General features: G+C 46.8%; 1 protein-coding gene across 1 annotated transcript in view; it reads right to left on the bottom strand.

Moving 5' to 3' along the window:
- Positions 1 to 6,929, bottom strand: part of LOC144723656 (myc box-dependent-interacting protein 1-like) — a 30,855-nt gene extending 23,926 nt beyond the window's left edge. Inside the window, exons 1-3 of the mRNA XM_078602553.1 lie at positions 6,816 to 6,929; positions 4,725 to 4,805; positions 1,997 to 2,051 (exon numbers count right to left, since the gene is read on the bottom strand). Of these exons, the coding sequence (XP_078458679.1) occupies positions 1,997 to 2,051; positions 4,725 to 4,805; positions 6,816 to 6,893 (214 nt within the window). The 5' untranslated portion in view covers positions 6,894 to 6,929. The remainder of the gene's footprint in view (positions 1 to 1,996; positions 2,052 to 4,724; positions 4,806 to 6,815) is intronic.
- Positions 6,930 to 19,305: the final 12,376 nt, after the last annotated feature.

Genomic DNA, 19,305 nt, shown 5'->3' with positions numbered 1-19,305 from the left:
TTCTTTTGAGCCTCGTCTCAATTGCTGCTAGACCAGAGGACGCCAAAAGGCGTACAGCTCAAAGACAATGCCACTATCAAAGTAATGAGGGCTCGGGGTGAGCATCTACATGGTAATCTAGCAAAGTGAATGAAGGGATGGTGAGGTATGGTCACATCAATGACACCAGCCATGATGACCTCGTGACCTTGACCCTTGAGCTTCACCCTTCATCATGAATGTGCAATGCTGTGTACCAACATAAGTATCGTGCAAGGAAAAACACTAGCTTTGGAATACACTTGGGCTGATTAATTAGCGGGGCTTATGTCAGAGATGACAAACTGCATCACGATGATTGACGGTGACAGTCTGGTGCATTGACCTATGCCATTGGAGATTTAAAGGCCAAACAGAAGAGCTGGTGTTCGTAGCAAATGCAAGCATGAGGATTTGTCTATTCCTCTAAATTTAAATATCACAGCGTCTTGAAGAAATTAAGAGATAGTGTAGTGACCAGCGCTCCTCCACTTTACAGTTTGAGCTACTTAAGCTGTAAGCTGAATTAAGATCTTGATGCTATTTTAAAAGCAGAGTTGGAAAAAAACTGTAGCGTTTACTGTCATGTTAAGTATAATTCCACTGGGTCATGGGAGTCGTACATAACCTCGGAATGAAATGTTAACACATGACAATAAATGTCGCGACACATACGCTATAGCGAAGACTTATACGAGTCTCTGGTCGTCAATTGTTAATATCCTGTTTGTTAAGCAAAACCCATCTCCTAGCAATCAAAATGACCTACAACTTCAATGTCGTTTAACTTAACGGGCGCTTAAATTAACCACTTTTAATTAGAAAAGACTTTCCAAACATAATGCGTGTTAAAATATCGGGTATGTTATTTTCTCACGAAATATTACAACTCATTGGGGTACTTATTGTGTTGACCTGGATTGATGTTAGGCTGAATAGATCCCCAACTCAAAATTTGAACTCACAACCTTCTCATTATAGATGAAAATAAGTATAAGCAGAAGTCCGGTCTGTTTTTCCACATATGTAATACAATATTTTAGTACATCGGCTTTCAAGACCAATAGTATCCAGCAGCATTTGTTTAAGAAAGCACACTCTGGATTGGTTTCGACTTTCTCAGTCTCATCAGCAATCAGGCTTGTTAAACAATTATGTATCACTCTAAGCACAGCAGCACCCGCTCAAGTGATAATAAATAACTCCTTTTACTTGTGGCTATATTATCCATGGGACCAAAATTATCGAGGGTTGATATTTTTATTCGTGTGCCTATTTTTCTATTATCCGCGATTATCCACATTTTTAACCAGCGTATACAGTAAACCCTTACCCATCGCGGGGGTTTGACAATAGCTGCAATCAACAAATCCACAATCTGTATACTCAAAGGCAAATGGGACAACAATACGGAAAAAACGCCACCCCTACTTTTGTTATCTTACTTTACATTAACCCGAACATGAAACAGGAAGTAATTTTTACGTTAAATATGATTAATATTTTCTAGTGTTAAATATAACTCATAAGATAAATGAAGAAAGCTCGTGTGGCTAAATTCCACGACCTCACTGGAGGCTGGGAACACATGAACTGGGACCAGCGATGGAGACAAGATGGCGCCGCGTGTTTTGCTATGGCAGCAACATCGCGAGCAGCACAGTTACGATGCATGTAGGAATCACGCGGTCAACCACGACTGGTCGAGGCACAGGGGCGCTATCAGTGAACTTTACCTGGATACATTTGGTGAGAAACCGCAAAAACGTGATAGCTAAACATGCGAGGGAAGGGTTTGCTGTATTGTGAAATGCCCTGCCCATTATCCATGATTTTTTTGAGAGATAAGAAGAGGTCATTGGTACATTTATATTATTATTCACAACTGTGTTTGTGGAGAAGTCAAATAATACTCCTACAGATAATAGGATCTATGATATCCCCCCACCCCCAACATATAATGTAATTTTATTTTTACCTTTTACAGCATCGAGGTAGCCCCGTAGTTCCTTTTGCAGCTGGCTTCCTTCATTCTATAACGAGCAAAACCGACGTTTGAATAACACAGATTAAATTCCATATTCAGCAATCACATGTGAAAGCAACAAAATATATCTCATTGCACGAAAGATGAATACATATTTGACAATAATAATACAAAAAGTGTTCGATATTTATCAGCATTATTCATGTTTCCAAATGAACCAATACAACATGAAAATTATCTTTCCAAAGCACCACTCATATATCTGTAAACAAAACACCAATTTTCAAGTACATGGGTAAATGTAATTGTACCGTCAAGTCATTTGTCCAGGAACGCCTGACTGCAATTTTTCATGGTAAGGCCACATTATGAAACCTTTCAAATCAAGGTTTAATCGATAAACCGCGTTTATAACTAATGAGTTCATTTATAGCCAGGCAGCGTTGACTACACACGTGTGTAATCCAGCACTGTGGAGGCATCAAGGAGGGTTGGTGGACCGCACAAATGTTGTGAATCTCCCTTCCCATTGCCGTCGAGGTGCCGTAACCCTGTCTCACCAGAAAAAAAGCTAGTACAGCAAATTTAGACTCCACCTGTTCTGTCTGTATGGGATCGAGTGTTTTACCCTCGCCTGTGTGGGTTTTCTCTGGGTGCTACAGTTTCCTCCAACATGTACAACCACTCATTAATTGGCTGAACATATCGTTATATATGCGTCTCCTTTGTGTGAAATAGTTGCATAAATGACATTGCTATATACAAACTCAATATTATAATTGTTATATAATTTAATCAGGAAAGCCTCTCTGAGACTCAACGCTTTTTCAAGAAGGTCCTGCATTGGGATGTTTGATAAATTATTTTAATATTTTGCATGTGGGAAAAAGATGGGAGTACCCGGAGAAAAATGCACCCCGCATGCAAAGGGATAACACTCAGAGCTCCATGCACAGGCAGGTTCCTGAGCCCACTTGCTCCACTGCCACCTCCTGGCCAACTTGCACATCGGCAAGTTTCTGAGTTTCACCAATCTATATGATACATCGTTGATATAGCCTTTGCCTCCACAACTCTCAATTACAGACGGACACCACCACTCTTACTGCTGGGCCAAGCTATACGTAAGTAAATGCAACAATGCGTAAGGTGATTTCACGATTCCCCATTATTGTTAATTCACTCGCACTTGAGAACGTGAATCAATATTTGGCAGCTGACGAGGACGCGAACCCACAATTTTAGATTCTGCTGCCTCAGCGCTCTCACACAGACATTTGCCCTACGAGCTGCACAGTCACTTCCGCTCACCTATAATAGGCCAAGTTATTGGAGAATGGCTGTGGAGACAGATGATGAATTGGCTCGGCTTTTTAATGATGGAAGACTGAGTTATTAGTGATGCTTTCGAAAGCTCTAAAATCAATGTTTGATTCATTGTCAGGGTGACAGGCATGATGTCACAACAACAAATGTGCTGATGCTGCTGCTGTAGCCCTTACTGGCCAAGCTAATCTGCCAGTGCAGCATCATATTAGTCAGCACTTAGAACATATTCAGGGATAATCATGATAAAACATCAACTATCTGGTGAATAATTACTCAAAGAGCAACTTGTATATGATGTGAAATAATTGGTCTAAAAGTAGGTACATTTACTCATTTGTTACCAATAGTTTGAAAATGCACTGCGCCAAGATCCCGGCAACTTGTAATTTCTGGTCAAGGCTGAGTGATATCTGAACTGGTCCTGAATACCCACACTCCACAAACCTGCAGTGACCAACGTGGTGAAGTACAGTAAAACCTTGGATTGCGAGTAACTTGGTCTGCGAGTGTTTTGCAAGACGAGCAACATGTTTAAATAAATATTAATTTGATAAACGAGCGAGGTCTTGCAACACGAGTAGTACGTGAATTCGCTTTGTCTGCCGAGCGTCACGTGATCACAACTGATATACGAGTGCTTTGATATACGAGTGCTTTGGATTACAAACACGTTTCCAGAACGAATTATGCTCGCAATCCAAGGTTTTACTGTACTGTGAAATAACCCCCACGACGGATAAGGTGTGAGGAGGCCTTCATCTGGCAATGGATTTAAACAGAGCTAGAAATCAAATAATATTTGAAAGAAGGGTTTTGCTGGCTGGCTGGCTGCCTGGGGCACGGGTGTGCTAGTGCATGATGGTGACGTCACTGCGAACATCTGCGTGATGACGTAACCCGCATCCCACATCGTTAAGCGGGGTTCGTGCGTCGCAATGACGTAAGCCTCCCACACCCATCCTCTTACCCAGGCAGTGCATCCCATGCAAGAGCGCGGGCAGTGCTCGTTGTAAAAAAATATTAAGAAAAAAATGTGTCCCTGAATGTGGTGCATGTATTAAAATAGGCCTACTAACCACACCGACCAGTTAAAATAATAACATGAAATTCATCAACCAATTAGCCTTTTGGTCCCATGTCTTTCAGCAGTGTTTGTAAGTAAAACTCTCAAGCAGCGTTGACTTATCCGAGTCTCATCAAGAGGGTGCGCCCTATTATATACATGCTCTTACAGGCAAGCGTCCTCCGTGAATAACACTCAGAAATTCATAGCAGTCTAGAAACATTAATCTGGAGATGAAACAGACCCCCGTGTACATATTTAATCCTCCTAAGGATATCAACCTTCTGGTATCATCAATCGTGCGCCTGGGCTGCATGCAGTACATACATACTGTTTGTTGAATTTCTGAACTTGTTCTTCAAACTGCTGGTCTACTGTTTCATCAGCTTTACCCAGCTTTTGTAGAACCTGCGAGAAGTACAGAATTGTATTATTTGCACATAAGAGAATATTCACATTTTTTTAATGCCAATAAATAGCAAATACCGTATCCTCGGATTGTCAGTGGATATACTGTGGCCGACATATAATGAAGGGGGTTTGTTTCGAAGTCCCTTAAAAAATTAAAAAATATTTAAATCGCACTGCCAAAGATGTAAATTGAATAGCGTGCGGAGCAATAGTCAAATCTGTAAATTATGAGCACATTTCATCGCAACAGAATTATAGTGGAGGCTGGACAGCCATAAGTTTCAAATAAGACACTTACAGATATGAAAAAATCATTCAAGCTTTTGTGCATTATGGAAAAAAAATATTCGCAGGGCCTGGGGAACTGCATTGTGATCCTCTTGCCTGTCAGCAGCGAGACAGAGACAACTTTTGGATAGGCGCAGAGCAATGCCGATCTCCATAACACAGGTTTTTTTGGTTAGATCGCGTTAATATAAATGCGTCGTTAAACCAGCCACCACCCGACACAGCCTATTAGTAAGGTTTGTCACGTAAACAAAACATGCTAATTCGTTACTAGTGCAGCACACCGGTGTGTCGGAGAGCAAATCCACAGCATTTACAATCGGAGTACAACATTTCGCCAGTAATGACAACTAGTATCATCAGGCGGATAGCCAGATTTTATGTCAGGTGGTGGCAGATTTAACGACACATTTTATATATTAACGCGATCTAACCCAACAACAAAAAACCCTGTATTATGGATATTGGTCGCGAAAGCCTACGTGTTAATCCAAACCAATGCTGATCTATTTTGGTATTGTGTCCACACTCCGTAGTATTTGCTGCTGCAGCACTGAATGTGCGTTTTAGATGTGGCTTGTGAATTTGGTGGTCTCAGCGATTATTATTTTGCTAACCAAAGGAATATTTTATTAAACGAAGATATGAACGGCCACACTCCAAGGGCACAACCGGAGAAAGACGTCAACAAACATGCAAACACATTTGTGTAGTCGGTGTACATGTAAGATAACGGAGATGGTGAGTATGAGTGGGTCATGTCCGTGTGATAAGACAGACGTTCCATTGTAAACTGGAGCAAGTTGATAGAATAACAATATTCTACGGCTACCCATTTAACCTATTATTACATTCTTACAAATGTGTCCTATTATATTTAATAATTTAACCTATTATTATGGTTCTGTGCATTTATTTTACCTTTATTCTATACTTTTATACATTCTTTGGCGATTCTGCTGCTGCATTGCCAGTGATGCACAAGCATAAATAACAAACAAAATATCTCAACGCATTCGTCAATAAGTGGGCTACAAAAGAAAAGCTACATAATAAGCGACGTTTCAGGCAATGGCCCTTCTTCACAGCACAAAGAGCGGTCAGAAATGTACCAATTTTTTTCCTTCAGGCAGCGTTATTGAATAGAGGCTTTTCTTTTAAGCTGTACTGATTTTTATATATTTATTACATACGTTGCAATACATTTACACGAAATATCGATATATTCAAAATCGCTAATCGTAACAGTGCGACATTTGCTCTTCGTGTAAACGGGGTTATCCTCGCAATGTGGATCATTACATCTTAAGCAGCCCAGCCCCTGAATTTACCCAACTACACAACACAATTCCGCTGGTGCCATCACTGACCCCGACCCTGACCCCAAGTGACCTCTGCTGACCTCTGGGGGTCACGCATCGCTAACTGCGGCCATGGCAACGGCTCGCAGGCCACACGCAACCCTCCCCTGGGTTAGCGGACAGGAGGAACTACACACCGAATGAAGCCCCCCCCCCTCACATAAAAACTACGGAGATTCCCTTCGATGACGGCGCTCGTCACCACGGCAATGCGAGTTAACGGGAGGGGAAATACATTGCAAACATCCACGACATCACGCGAACGAACGGAGAGGCGGCTATAGCGAGGAAGGCCCGCCCCTTGCTGACACTGCAGGTTGCGTGCAGCCTGCCCGGGTGGCACCGTCTCGTCTCTCACCTTCTCCTGGGCGCGCGTGATCCGCTTCTTGGCGTGCTTGCTGAACATGCCCGAGCCCGTCTTGCCCGGGTCCGCCATGGCGAGGAGACGAGGATAATGATGATGACGCGGGGAGAGAGACTGGTCACGTGATGAGCCCCCCCCCCTCTACCCATGCATCATCCCCCTCACCCCCCCTCACTCCCCCACCCATGCACCCTCCCCCCACTACCCCTCACACCCCCCACCCATGCACCCCCCCTCACTCCCCCTCACACCCCCTACCCATGCACCCTCCCCCCCACCCCCCCTCACACCCCCCACCCATGCACCCTCCCCTCACTCCCCCCACCCATGTACCCTCCCCTCACTCCCCCTCACACCCCCCACCCATGCACCCTCCCCCCACTCCCCCTCACACCCCCCACCCATGCACCCTCCCCTCCCCTCACACCCCCACCCATGCACCCTCCACCCACCCCCCCTCACACCCCCACCCATGCACCCTCCCCTCACACCCCCCACCCATGCACCCTCCCCTCACTCCCCCCACCCATGTACCCTCCCCTCACTCCCCCTCACACCCCCCACCCATGCACCCTCCCCCCACTCCCCCTCACACCCCCCGCCCATGCACCCTCCCCTCACCCCCCCTCACACCCCCACCCATGCACCCTCCACCCACTCCTCCTCACACCCCCCACCCATGCACCCTCCCCTCCCCTCACACCCCCACCCATGCACCCTCCACCCACCCCCCCTCACACCCCCACCCATGCACCCTCCCCTCACACCTCCCACCCATGCACCCCCCCTCACCCCCCCTCACATCCCCACCCATGCACCCTCCCCTCACTCCCCCTCACACCCCCCACCCATGCACCCTCCCCCCACACCCCCTCACACCCCCCACCCATGCACCCCCCTCACTCCCCCTCACTCCCCCTCACACCCCCCACCCATTCACCCCCCCTCACTCCCCCTCACTCCCCCTCACACCCCCCACCCATTCACCCTCCCCTCACTCTCCCTCACTCCCCCTCACACCCCCCACCCATGCACCCTCCCCTCACTACCCCTCACACCCCCCACCCATGCACCCTCCCCTCACTCCCCCCACCCATGTACCCTCCCCTCACACCCCCTCACACCCCCCACCCATGCACCCTCCCCCCACTCCCCCTCACACCCCCCACCCATGCACCCTCCCCTCACCCCCCCTCACTCCCCAACCCATGCACCCTCCACCCACTCCTCCTCACACCCCCCACCCATGCACCCTCCCCTCACCCTCCCCTCACACCGCCCACCCACCCCCCCTCACACCCCCACCCATGCACCCTCCCCTCACTCCCCCCACCCATGTACCCTCCCCTCACACCCCCTCACACCCCCCACCCATGTACCCTCCCCTCACCCTCCCCTCACACCCCCACCCATGCACCCTCCACCCACCCCCCCTCACACCCCCCACCCATGCACCCTCCCCTCACTCCCCCCACCCATGTACCCTCCCCTCACCCCCCCTCACACCCCCCACCCATGCACCCTCCCCCCACTCCCCCTCACACCCCCCACCCATGCACCCTCCCCTCACCCCCCCTCACTCCCCAACCCATGCACCCTCCACCCACTCCTCCTCACACCCCCCACTCATGCACCCTCCCCTCACTCCCCCTCACACCTCCTACCCATGCACTATCCCCTCACTGGCTCACTCCTGAACACATCCCCCATCCCCCACTACCCCTCACTCCCCCACACATACCCCACCCCCCACTACCCCTCCCCTCACTCCTCCACACATACCCCACCCCCCACTACCCCTCCCCTCACTCCTCCACACATACCCCATCCCCCGCTACCCCTCCCCTCACTCCTCCACACATACCCCATCCCCCGCTACCCCTCCCCTCACTCCTCCACACATACCCCATCCCCCGCTACCCCTCCCCTCACTCCTCCACACATACCCCATCCCCCGCTACCCCTCCCCTCACTCCTCCACACATACCCCATCCCCCACTACCCCTCCCCTCACTCCTCCACACATACCCCATCCCCCGCTACCCCTCCCCTCACTCCTCCACACATACCCCATCCCCCGCTACCCCTCCCCTCACTCCTCCACACATACCCCATCCCCCGCTACCCCTCCCCTCACTCCTCCACACATACCCCATCCCCCGCTACCCCTCCCCTCACTCCTCCACACATACCCCATCCCCCACTACCCCTCCCCTCACTCCTCCACACATACCCCATCCCCCGCTACCCCTCCCCTCACTCCTCCACACATACCCCATCCCCCACTACCCCTCCCCTCACTCCTCCACACATACCCCATCCCCCGCTACCCCTCCCCTCACTCCTCCACACATACCCCATCCCCCGCTACCCCTCCCCTCACTCCTCCACACATACCCCATCCCCCGCTACCCCTCCCCTCACTCCTCCACACATACCCCATCCCCCACTACCCCTCCCCTCACTCCTCCACACATACCCCATCCCCCGCTACCCCTCCCCTCACTCCTCCACACATACCCCATCCCCCGCTACCCCTCCCCTCACTCCTCCACACATACCCCATCCCCCGCTACCCCTCCCCTCACTCCTCCACACATACCCCATCCCCCGCTACCCCTCCCCTCACTCCTCCACACATACCCCATCCCCCACTACCCCTCCCCTCACTCCTCCACACATACCCCATCCCCCGCTACCCCTCCCCTCACTCCTCCACACATACCCCATCCCCCGCTACCCCTCCCCTCACTCCTCCACACATACCCCATCCCCCGCTACCCCTCCCCTCACTCCTCCACACATACCCCATCCCCCACTACCCCTCCCCTCACTCCCCCACACATACCCCATCCCCCACTACCCCTCCCCTCACTTCTCCACACATACCCCATCCCCCGCTACCCCTCCCCTCACTCCTCCACACATACCCCATCCCCCACTACCCCTCCCCTCACTCCTCCACACATACCCCATCCCCCGCTACCCCTCCCCTCACTCCTCCACACATACCCCATCCCCCACTACCCCTCCCCTCACTTCTCCAATCAAACTCCTTCCCCACTCCCCCTCCCCTCACTTCCGCACCCATCCACCCTGGGGACCACGTGACATAGATCTCCCCCCTCCCCCCACGACGAACCCCCGGGGTTTACGTGCGACGCAAATACACCCGCCCCCACCCCCTCGCCATACCCCCCCACACCCACGGGTAGCACGTGATAAGAAGAGCCCCCCCACCCCCCTACTTGCCCCAGGGGTCACGTGACGTGCTAAGGACCCCCCCCCTCCCAAAACTCCCCACTTCGGGGTCACGTGGCTTCACATTCTTTATTGCCGTATAAATACTGGAGGAAGGGCCTTTGCTATTGATGCCCCCAGGGGCTGTAATGCTATCGCCAATAAACTGCAACTTGGATCTCTTACCTGTTAGATCTTCACTTAAAACTGCTCTAGAGGAGCTGTACACCCCAAGTTGCCACTGATATTCAAAGTGGCCTGAAATCAAATGTAGCGCTCCGGATGACCTCTGCAACGTATGATCTTGAGTTTGTGTTATAGTGCGCTGATCTTTAAATTTGCATTGAAAATGTTTGATACTCCTACTGATACTCCTGCTGTTATGGAGTGACTCATGCTGCCAGCTATGGCTGCAAAGTTTGGTTGTACATGTTATGTATATCTTTTATTGTTACATTTGAATCACAGTTCCTGTGATCACTATTGCATTGCTTTTATCGCTTTATTTTGGTGTTTTCGAAAACGTTTGGTTTAGCCATGTGTGTTTCAACTTCTTGGTTCTTTCGGTAAAGTCACGTAGAAGGGAAGTAATAAAATAATAAAAAATAAAACATAATAAAATAATTCTCACGACGTTTCGGCCTCAGGTGAAGACCAGGTCTGTCAGGGAGACAGCGCTGTCTCCCCGACAGACCTGGTCTTCACCTGAGGACGGCTGCTTGCGTTGTGGCCGAAACGTCGTGAGAATTATTTTATTATGTTTTATTTTTATTATTGTATTACTTCCCTTCTACGTGACTTTACCGAAAGAACCAAGAAGATTAATCCATGCAGTCACGAAAGTTTTAAACCATGTGTGTTTGTTGTAGTACAGAGTTAGCCTGATAACTTTAATCTAAATTGTCTTATGGTTGTTATTGTTTGACTTGCATCCCACTGGAATTTTTGCACACAGCGTTGAAATGCGGTGCTTTTTCTGGAAGATTTTGTTGTTTTTTCCTGGATTTTTCTCTTGCGCGTAGTCACTTTACGATGTTCTTGGTTCATGTTTTTGTTTGTTGCGGTTGCACCCTAGTCAAGAGCCGCATGGCTCACAGGGCTACACCTAATAATGAAACTGAAAACTGAAACGTGGCGCACCCCCCCCACCCGTTCCTTCCCCATCAACCCCTGGGAGCACCTGACAAGAAGGGACCCCCCACTCCTAGGACCACGTGATGGAGACCCCCCCCCCCCCGATTTATGTCACCCGACCCCGCAGGAGAACGTGAGCCCCCCCCCCTTTCCCATTCCGAGGTTACGTGCCGAGGAGCGGCGCAAGACCCCTGCCCCCCACGGTGTCTCCATGGCAACAACCATGCCCCCCCCACTCCTCCCTAATGATATCCTCTTGAAGGTCGCGCTCCCGATTAAAGAGAAAGTGGTGAGCCAGCACTCCAGCAGGAGTGAGCTTTAAACGTCGGTTTTCGTAGCCAATAATAATGACCCATATATTTGTTTTTTTTGGTAATGCCCCGTGATTATTTTACAAATAAAAACAAGCTCAACACATCCGTCAATAATGCTGTGGCTATAAAAAGTAAAAAAACATAATCGGCCACGTTTTCGGAAATGGCCTTCATCATTTCTAGATTTGAAGCTTTCGTGACTGCAAGGATTCATATTCTTAGGTTTTTTCGGTAAAGTCACGTAGGTAAAACATTAAAATTAATAAAAGTAAAATAAAATAAAAATCACGACGTTTCGGAGGCAACACAAGCTTCCGTCTTCAGGTGGAACCGTCACAGCCACGACAGCTGTATCAAGTAAATGAGAGATTACAAGAGCTACCACTCCGTATATATAATGGTTGGAGAGGGGAAGGGCCAAGTACGGCACACTTTTTATTAATATGGTAAGGTGAGGTTTAAGACTAAGAATAGACTGCATAACAAAAGGCTAAGCCTTTGTTATGGAGAGGTACGGTTTGTGACTAAGCCTGGCCTACATAACAATAGTGTGAAAAAAAAACAACTAAACATGGTAAAACAAGCCTGGCTGTCTATCAATAACCTGTAATAGTTGTCTTTCAAATAAGATGGTCCAAATAAGTGTAGTTAAATCTTTTTTGCATGGTTAATCACATCTTTCCAATGATTACTCAGTTTGTAACCATCATCACGGTTGAAATTATGTCTGTGTTTGTATATTTGTATGGCTTCGTGTACAAACCTTTGATGGTAGCCAGGAGGTTTGCAGAGCACCTTGGTCTCGGAAAAGACAATTTCATGAGAGCCCACAGAGTTGTAGCAATGATCGGCAACGGCCGAAGAATCAGTTCTGCCGTGTTTCAGATCTGACTTGTGCTCGCGGACACGATCATATCACAGGGAGATAGAGTGGATAACAATTGGAGACTACACTTTATAGTTTACACCATGGGGCGCTGATAGGAATTTAATGTTTTAAATGTTTACCGATGAAACTTTTTTTAGTTGGAAAAACGCAACAAATTCGTTCATAATAATGTGGCCTTAAAAGAAAAATTATATACAGTAAGCATTTATTTTCTTTCAGGCCACATTGTTTTTGACAAATGTGTTGAGTTTTTTTGTTAATTGTGTTTGTACATCGCCGCCAAACGTAACATCACCAAATAATACTCTTTATATTAGATTATGAATAGTTAGTTGTATTGTTAGTAACTGCTGAGTGACGTTCATTGGCACGAGTTTTGGCACAAAGCTTCTAGGACGTGGCCTCACCCAAACACAAGCATGGATCAGAGGCGTGCTGTTACCACTCCGTATAGCTTTGAGGATATTCATGATTACGCAGATCCGTATTGAGTTCCTGGGACAGATTGGCGACAGCTTTGAGTGCCTTCGTGGATTGATCATGGCTTGTGATGTTGACAATCGTATTATGTTGTACTCGCCGCACCAACACTGCCACGCAAACGAGGCGGCGACATTCGAGCAAGAGTCTAGCGATGGGACTATAGGGAGATAATAACCTAGTAATTTATACACCAAAAGTTCAGAACGAAAACATAGATGTGTTATCGATGTTGTGCAATGCTATTTACAAGAAAGAGTGATGTCAATATTTTTAAAAACGTATCCCGCTACTACTTTCTATCCTCCAGAGGTGTGGACTCGAGTCATGTGACTTGGACTCGAGTCAGACTCGAGTCATGAATTTGATGACTTGCGACTCGACTTGGACTTGCATAACAATGACTTTGTCCCACCTATGAGATGTGGACTCGAGTCATGTGACTTGGACTCGAGTCAGACTCGAGTCATGAATTTGATGACTTGCGACTCGACTTGGACTTGCATAACAATGACTTTGTCTCACCTCTGCTATCCTCCCCCTTAAAACTTTAACGATCCTCCCCCTTCCCTTTCAAAACCTCGGCCCTCTCTCTCCCTATCATCACCCTCCCTTGCCAACCCTTCCCCTCCCCAACACTCAAACCCACATCCCTTTCCCCCATCACTCAAAAACTAATGTACAATTTGTAATTCTTGTAAAGCGCTTTTATCAAAGCGCTATATAAAATCCCAGATAAGATAAAAAGCAATGTTTGTGATCAAAGACTACAGAATATAATTATTATACCTTTTCAACAATAGCACCCCGTTGTTGCACGTCAACACTCAACACAAACTTACGATAATTTCCAGGATATATCGTAAAAACGAATGATTAATACTTTTTTTTACCGAAAAAACACCCCGCGAAGTTTACAATGTTGTGCCAACATCGGGCCCACGTCGGAATGTCTTTTGAGGCACACGGCTAGTGCAGGCAACTGTACGTCTAGTCTGCGGAATTTTAACTTTAAACCTCTCTACAGTGCTGTAAATACACACACACACCCGTCAACGGTGTTTGGACAGGAAACAGATATTTGTCTTTTTTACTTTTTCTTTATGAAGTGTTCCTCAACTCTTTTGGAATGGCGGACCACAATCAACTACTAAGCTAAACATTTTTTTTTATTTTACCAGGTAAGGTCCACTGAGCTATATAGCTCTTCTTAGAATCGACCTGACCGCAAATGATAGCTCAACTAAGTGGCTTATCGTGTGCAAATTTATCGCAGCCATAATATATATTTTTAAATATTATATTACTCTAAACGCACGTTGATTCTAAATGTAGACGGAAAACTAGAGAATAATCCACGCGATTGCAGGGAGAACATGCAAACTCCAAATATATTGGCGTCAGGGTCGGGATCGAACCCATGAGACCTCCTGCATACCAGGCCAGGGAGTTAACATCTCGCCACACAGAAGACCAATCAAGACCCATCGAGAGCACACAATAAATGACCCGTGCCCAGCTTACGCAGGGAACATCCAACCTTGGGCCAACATTGGTCTAACACTTTCAACCTCATGCCAACGTTGGCCCAACGTTGTGTAGTGAGTGACTTCCAACACATGTCGAGTAGAAGGCTTCTTATTTATTAAGAGCGATACACTTTCTAACGCGGCTACACCCAGGCTGTTCTTAACACATAGTCCATCTCCGTCATGCGCGACACTGGCTGGTCGACGGGTGTAGCGGCGGCGACGGAGCTGGTCTTGCAGAACAGCAGCCACGTGGTTGAAGACGAAGATATGACGACGGCAGCGACGCAACCAGGACCCAGACCCCACACATACAGCCCCGAAGCTCTGGTTCAGTGCTCCTTATATCTGCCTGGCGTGGCCAAGCTCCACCTCTGGCCACGCCCCCTTTCTAGAACCTACTAGACCAGGTGTCCCCAACCCCCGGGCCACGGACCGGTACCGGTTCGTGGCCTGTTAGGAACCGGGCCGCACAGCAGGAGGTGAGAGCGGTGAGTCCGCGCGTGGCCCGCCCATTGTTTTATTTACCACTTCGGTCTACGCCTCTTTCCCGCACTGCGCACTTGTCTGGTAAGCCCACAAGCTGAACCCTAGCCAAAATGAGTAAAAAACAAACGTCGCTGGAGAGCTTCTTTGAAAAGGGGGAAAGACCCAATGATGACCACCCCCCCCGGTCCGTGAAAAAATTGTCTTCCACTAAACCGGTCCCTGGTGCCAAAAAGGTTGGGGACCGCTGTACTAGACCCTTCGGGATGGTTCCCGGAGCTTCTCGACTGACACCGCCCTTAACCTTTACCCCAGATACGCCCCTTCATAATAAGGCATTATGTAATGCAGCTATAACCGTAATGGCCCTTACAGGCCGGCAGGTGTCAGCCTGTCATTACAGTTGTATGATTACCTGGTATTTTTTTGCGTGTGCCTCCAGGTTTTGCCGCAACATGGCGACAAAAGATTAACGCCTTCCGCGCACATTTAACATTTCTCCTGCACGTTAACCACACCACAGCTTATGCCCCCCACCTTCCTCACACATTGAGGACCCATACTTTTGAGCAAATTCTCTCATTTGGCTACCACTCAGCTGTTATTCTCACTAACCATCAATTAGCCACTCGAGCGATGCGTCTTAACAGTCGCAAAGGTGCACATTAAATAATATACCGTGTTGTCCAATAATGTAACGTGTTTCTAAAAGCTTTACTGACAAGTATACCATACTGTGGCATGCACTGTCTGATTATTGCATTAAAATGCAAATTCACTCACAGCAACTGAAAGGTGACATTCATTCCTAACAAGTATAACCCGTAAAAACAAAGTTTTTCACTATAAATCCTTTATATGCGTGGCGGCTAGAGTCCTCTCGTCCTCTGGCTTGAGATGGCTGCCACCTATGGGTCAGATGATTGCATAAGCAATTGGTAATAAAATATAATATTTCTGTCCTAAAAAGTGTAACATTTCGGAAAAATTTTTTCACGAACATTAATTGTCACGCACAACGAGTCTGTGTGGAAAATGTCAGCTCGATTGGATCACGGGAAGTGGGTTAAAAAACGACCGAAAGATTTGCACGGTCGTAAGCAAGCAAGCGAACTTAATATAAAGGATTTAAAAATATTGAGAAACGCTTGGTCTAAATCAGTGCTTTGAAACCGGTGTGCCACGGCAAAGTCTTAGCAGGTGTGCGACAGTATTTTTGGAATTATAGGAAAGGAAAGAACCCCACCTGTTCGCAAACTGGGACCGATTAACTTTCCTCTGTGCCGTTCAGTGGCCGATCCACTCCCCACCACCTCACCTCCCACCCTCTCCATTATAGTTGCGCAATTCGGCAGCAGACAGCCGTCAGCCCCCACCGCCGGCCCTCACAACCCCCTCGGATCGCGCACGCAAAGTTGGGATTTTGGTTATGTTCAGTGGACCGCCGTGAAGATCGATCAAGCTCCAGAGTGTGTGTGCCATGTCGGTAAAGTGGTTGATAGGCTTGATTTGAAGCTTTCGTGACTGCAGAAATTAGTCTTTGGTTCTTTCGGTGAATTCACGTAGAAAGAAAATAAATTGAATAATAGAATACGACGTTTCGATTGCAACACAAACAATCGTCATCAGGTAAGAATGAATGAGAAAACAAACCTAGTAAATCTTCTTGGTTCTTTCGGTAAAGTCACGTAGAAGGGAAATAATAAAAATAAAACATATTATTTCCCTTCTACGTGACTTTACCGAAAGAACCAAGAAGATGAATCCCTGCAGTCACGAAAGCTTTAAATCGAAAATTAAACCTAGTAAACTTAGAAATATAATGCAATACAACACAGAGAGTCGGCTAAATTACACGTAATCGACTCGTGTAGTCAACCTTTTCATTATTATTATTATTGCGGTATGAACACAACATTGCAACGCGTTTTGATCTTCTTGGGATGGATGATAAATCGCAAACTTTAAAAAAATAGATCGTGTTCACCTCCTTCTACGTGGTTTATTTAAATCGCGTATCATGTAATAGCTATTAATTGACACCAGAGGGCGCACACGTCATCATAAAGGCCACGAATTCGATTCAAAGTAAGTTGCGCGTGATTATTCCCAAAATACTGCATTTACAATAAAAACAACTTTCTGTCCTCTTCTGACGACAAGTTAACGGTAATCTACAAGCGTTGTCAATCCACTGCTCGGTTAAGAATCATTTGATGATGCTGCATGGGCAGTAGTGCACACGCACATTTCCCAAATCTCAACACATTCGTCAATAAACACTGTGGACTCAAAATATGAAATATATAAGACGCAACGCTTCCGGCGATGACCCTTCCTTATAGCACGTAAAGATGAAGGGCAGTTGCCCAAAAGGTAGCCTATGATATGTATTTTTGCTTTTAATACAACAGTGTTATTGACGAATGTGTAGAGCTTATTTGTTCACTGCTTAATGAAGGCCTCGCCCTGCCATGTCAGTAACGGGGGCTGTTGAACCATACTTCACCACGCTGAATTTCGATTTAACTTAGGACGCTGTCTTTCCGACAGCTCTGTTCTTCACCTGAGGACGGCTGCTTGCGTTGTGGCCGAAACGTCGTGAGAATTTTATTTTACTATGTTTTATTTTTATTATTTTATTATTTCCCTTCTACGTGACTTTACCGAAAGAACCAAGAATATTCACCACGCTGGTCGATTAACTCATCAATGATGTCTCTTAGTCAAATCTTTTTCCATTCAAAAATTTCATCTGAAAAGGAAAAAGAAAATGTTATATTAATAATCATAATATAACATACTGTATTAACTTAAATAATTGTTTTAATGCCAGTATTAAAATAACGAAAATAACCCTACGTGTCCTGACTTTGTTTTTACAATGGAGGGGAGTGGTAGCAGTGGCGTAGCTATTGAGTGTGCAGGCGATGCAACTGGGGTGCCACGGTGGCGAGATGTTAACTACCTCGCCTGGTATGCAGGAGGTTGTGAGCTTTATCCCGCCCTGACGCCTGCTGTATATTTGGAGTTTGCGTGTTCTCCCCGTAGTCACGTAGATTTTTTTCCGGGTCCTCCGGTTTTCCCCTCCACATTTAGAATCAATACGCAGTAAGTTTCCACATGATAAGCCACTAGCTATCATTTGTGGCCAGGTCACTCTCTAGCTCAGTGAGCCTTACCCAGTAAAGTAAAAACTGCATAATACAAGTTTGTTTTTGGTTAGATCGCGTGAATATAAACGTGTCATTAAACCTTCCACACCCGACACAGCCAATTAGTAAGGTTTGTTGCGTAAACAGAACGTGCCAATTCGTTACTAGTATAGCACACCAGTGTGTTGGAGAGCCAAGCCACATTTACAATCTGAGTACGACGTTTCGCCAGTAATTACAACTAGCATCATCAGGCGGACAGTCAGATTTTTGGAGAAATCCTCCTGTTTCGTTCCTTAAATAGAGGGATAGGTGTGATGATGTCACTTGTGAGCCATTCACGTGCGAAGGGGGGGGTGGAGATTAATGAATGCATATGAATGACAATGGGTAACCATTCCTGGTTTGGGGTTTGCATATGGTAATCACCTTATATTATGCATGCACATTATGTAGAGGCCGACCGAAACTGAATTTCTGGTTTTCGGCCGAAACCGAAACCAGACCGAATGTTAAAAACTTACTTTCGGCCGAAACCGAAAGTAAACCGAAATAGGACATTTTCCAACTTTCAGCGCTGAAACCGAATTTCGTTCGGCCTCTAACATGATGCCTACACATTGTTTCTGTACCTGTTGTCGTTTGTGGACACTAAAATAGCAGTATCTGTTATTGTCTGCGAACAGGTAATCCCCATCAGGTGTAACTGCTCCAGTAATTTTACTAACTCAGGTGTAACTGCTCCAGTAATTTTACGAACTGATGACGGAGGCTTGTGTTGCTTCCAAAACGTCGTGATTTAATTTAGTTATTTTCATTTATTGTTATTTTCTTTTATTATTATTATTATATAAAAAAAAATACCTACGCGACTTTACCGAAAAAACCTAAGAGTATGTACGAACTAGTTTTGTATAGAACTTCAACATTATCAAAATCAATTAAGTGTCCTTTTTGGCACGCGTGTTCTGCCACTGCCGACAGTTGTATTTGGGAGTATTTAATACTAGTAAAACCTAGTTTAGTTTTGAAACCTGAAGGCGGTCGCGTAAACGTGGGGGTTTTAACTGGTCAGAGGAGCCCAGAGGCGCCGGGCTACGAAGAGGATGGGAATTTGGACCGGGGGCTCCATTTCATTCCTTACACGAGGGCCCATGCCAAGCAGCCCCTACGCCACATAGCATTTGGGCAGTGGAGCAATGGTCCGTGCACTGCACTATAAACAAGGCGAGTTCGGTTCGGGGCTACGCTTAACTT

Source organism: Lampetra planeri, chromosome 18, assembly GCF_965212315.1.
Source record: "Lampetra planeri chromosome 18, kcLamPlan1.2.h2, whole genome shotgun sequence".
Taxonomy (NCBI): domain Eukaryota; kingdom Metazoa; phylum Chordata; class Hyperoartia; order Petromyzontiformes; family Petromyzontidae; genus Lampetra; species Lampetra planeri.
Note: the sequence above shows the minus strand (reverse complement) of the source record. Positions and strands in the feature narration are given on the sequence as shown.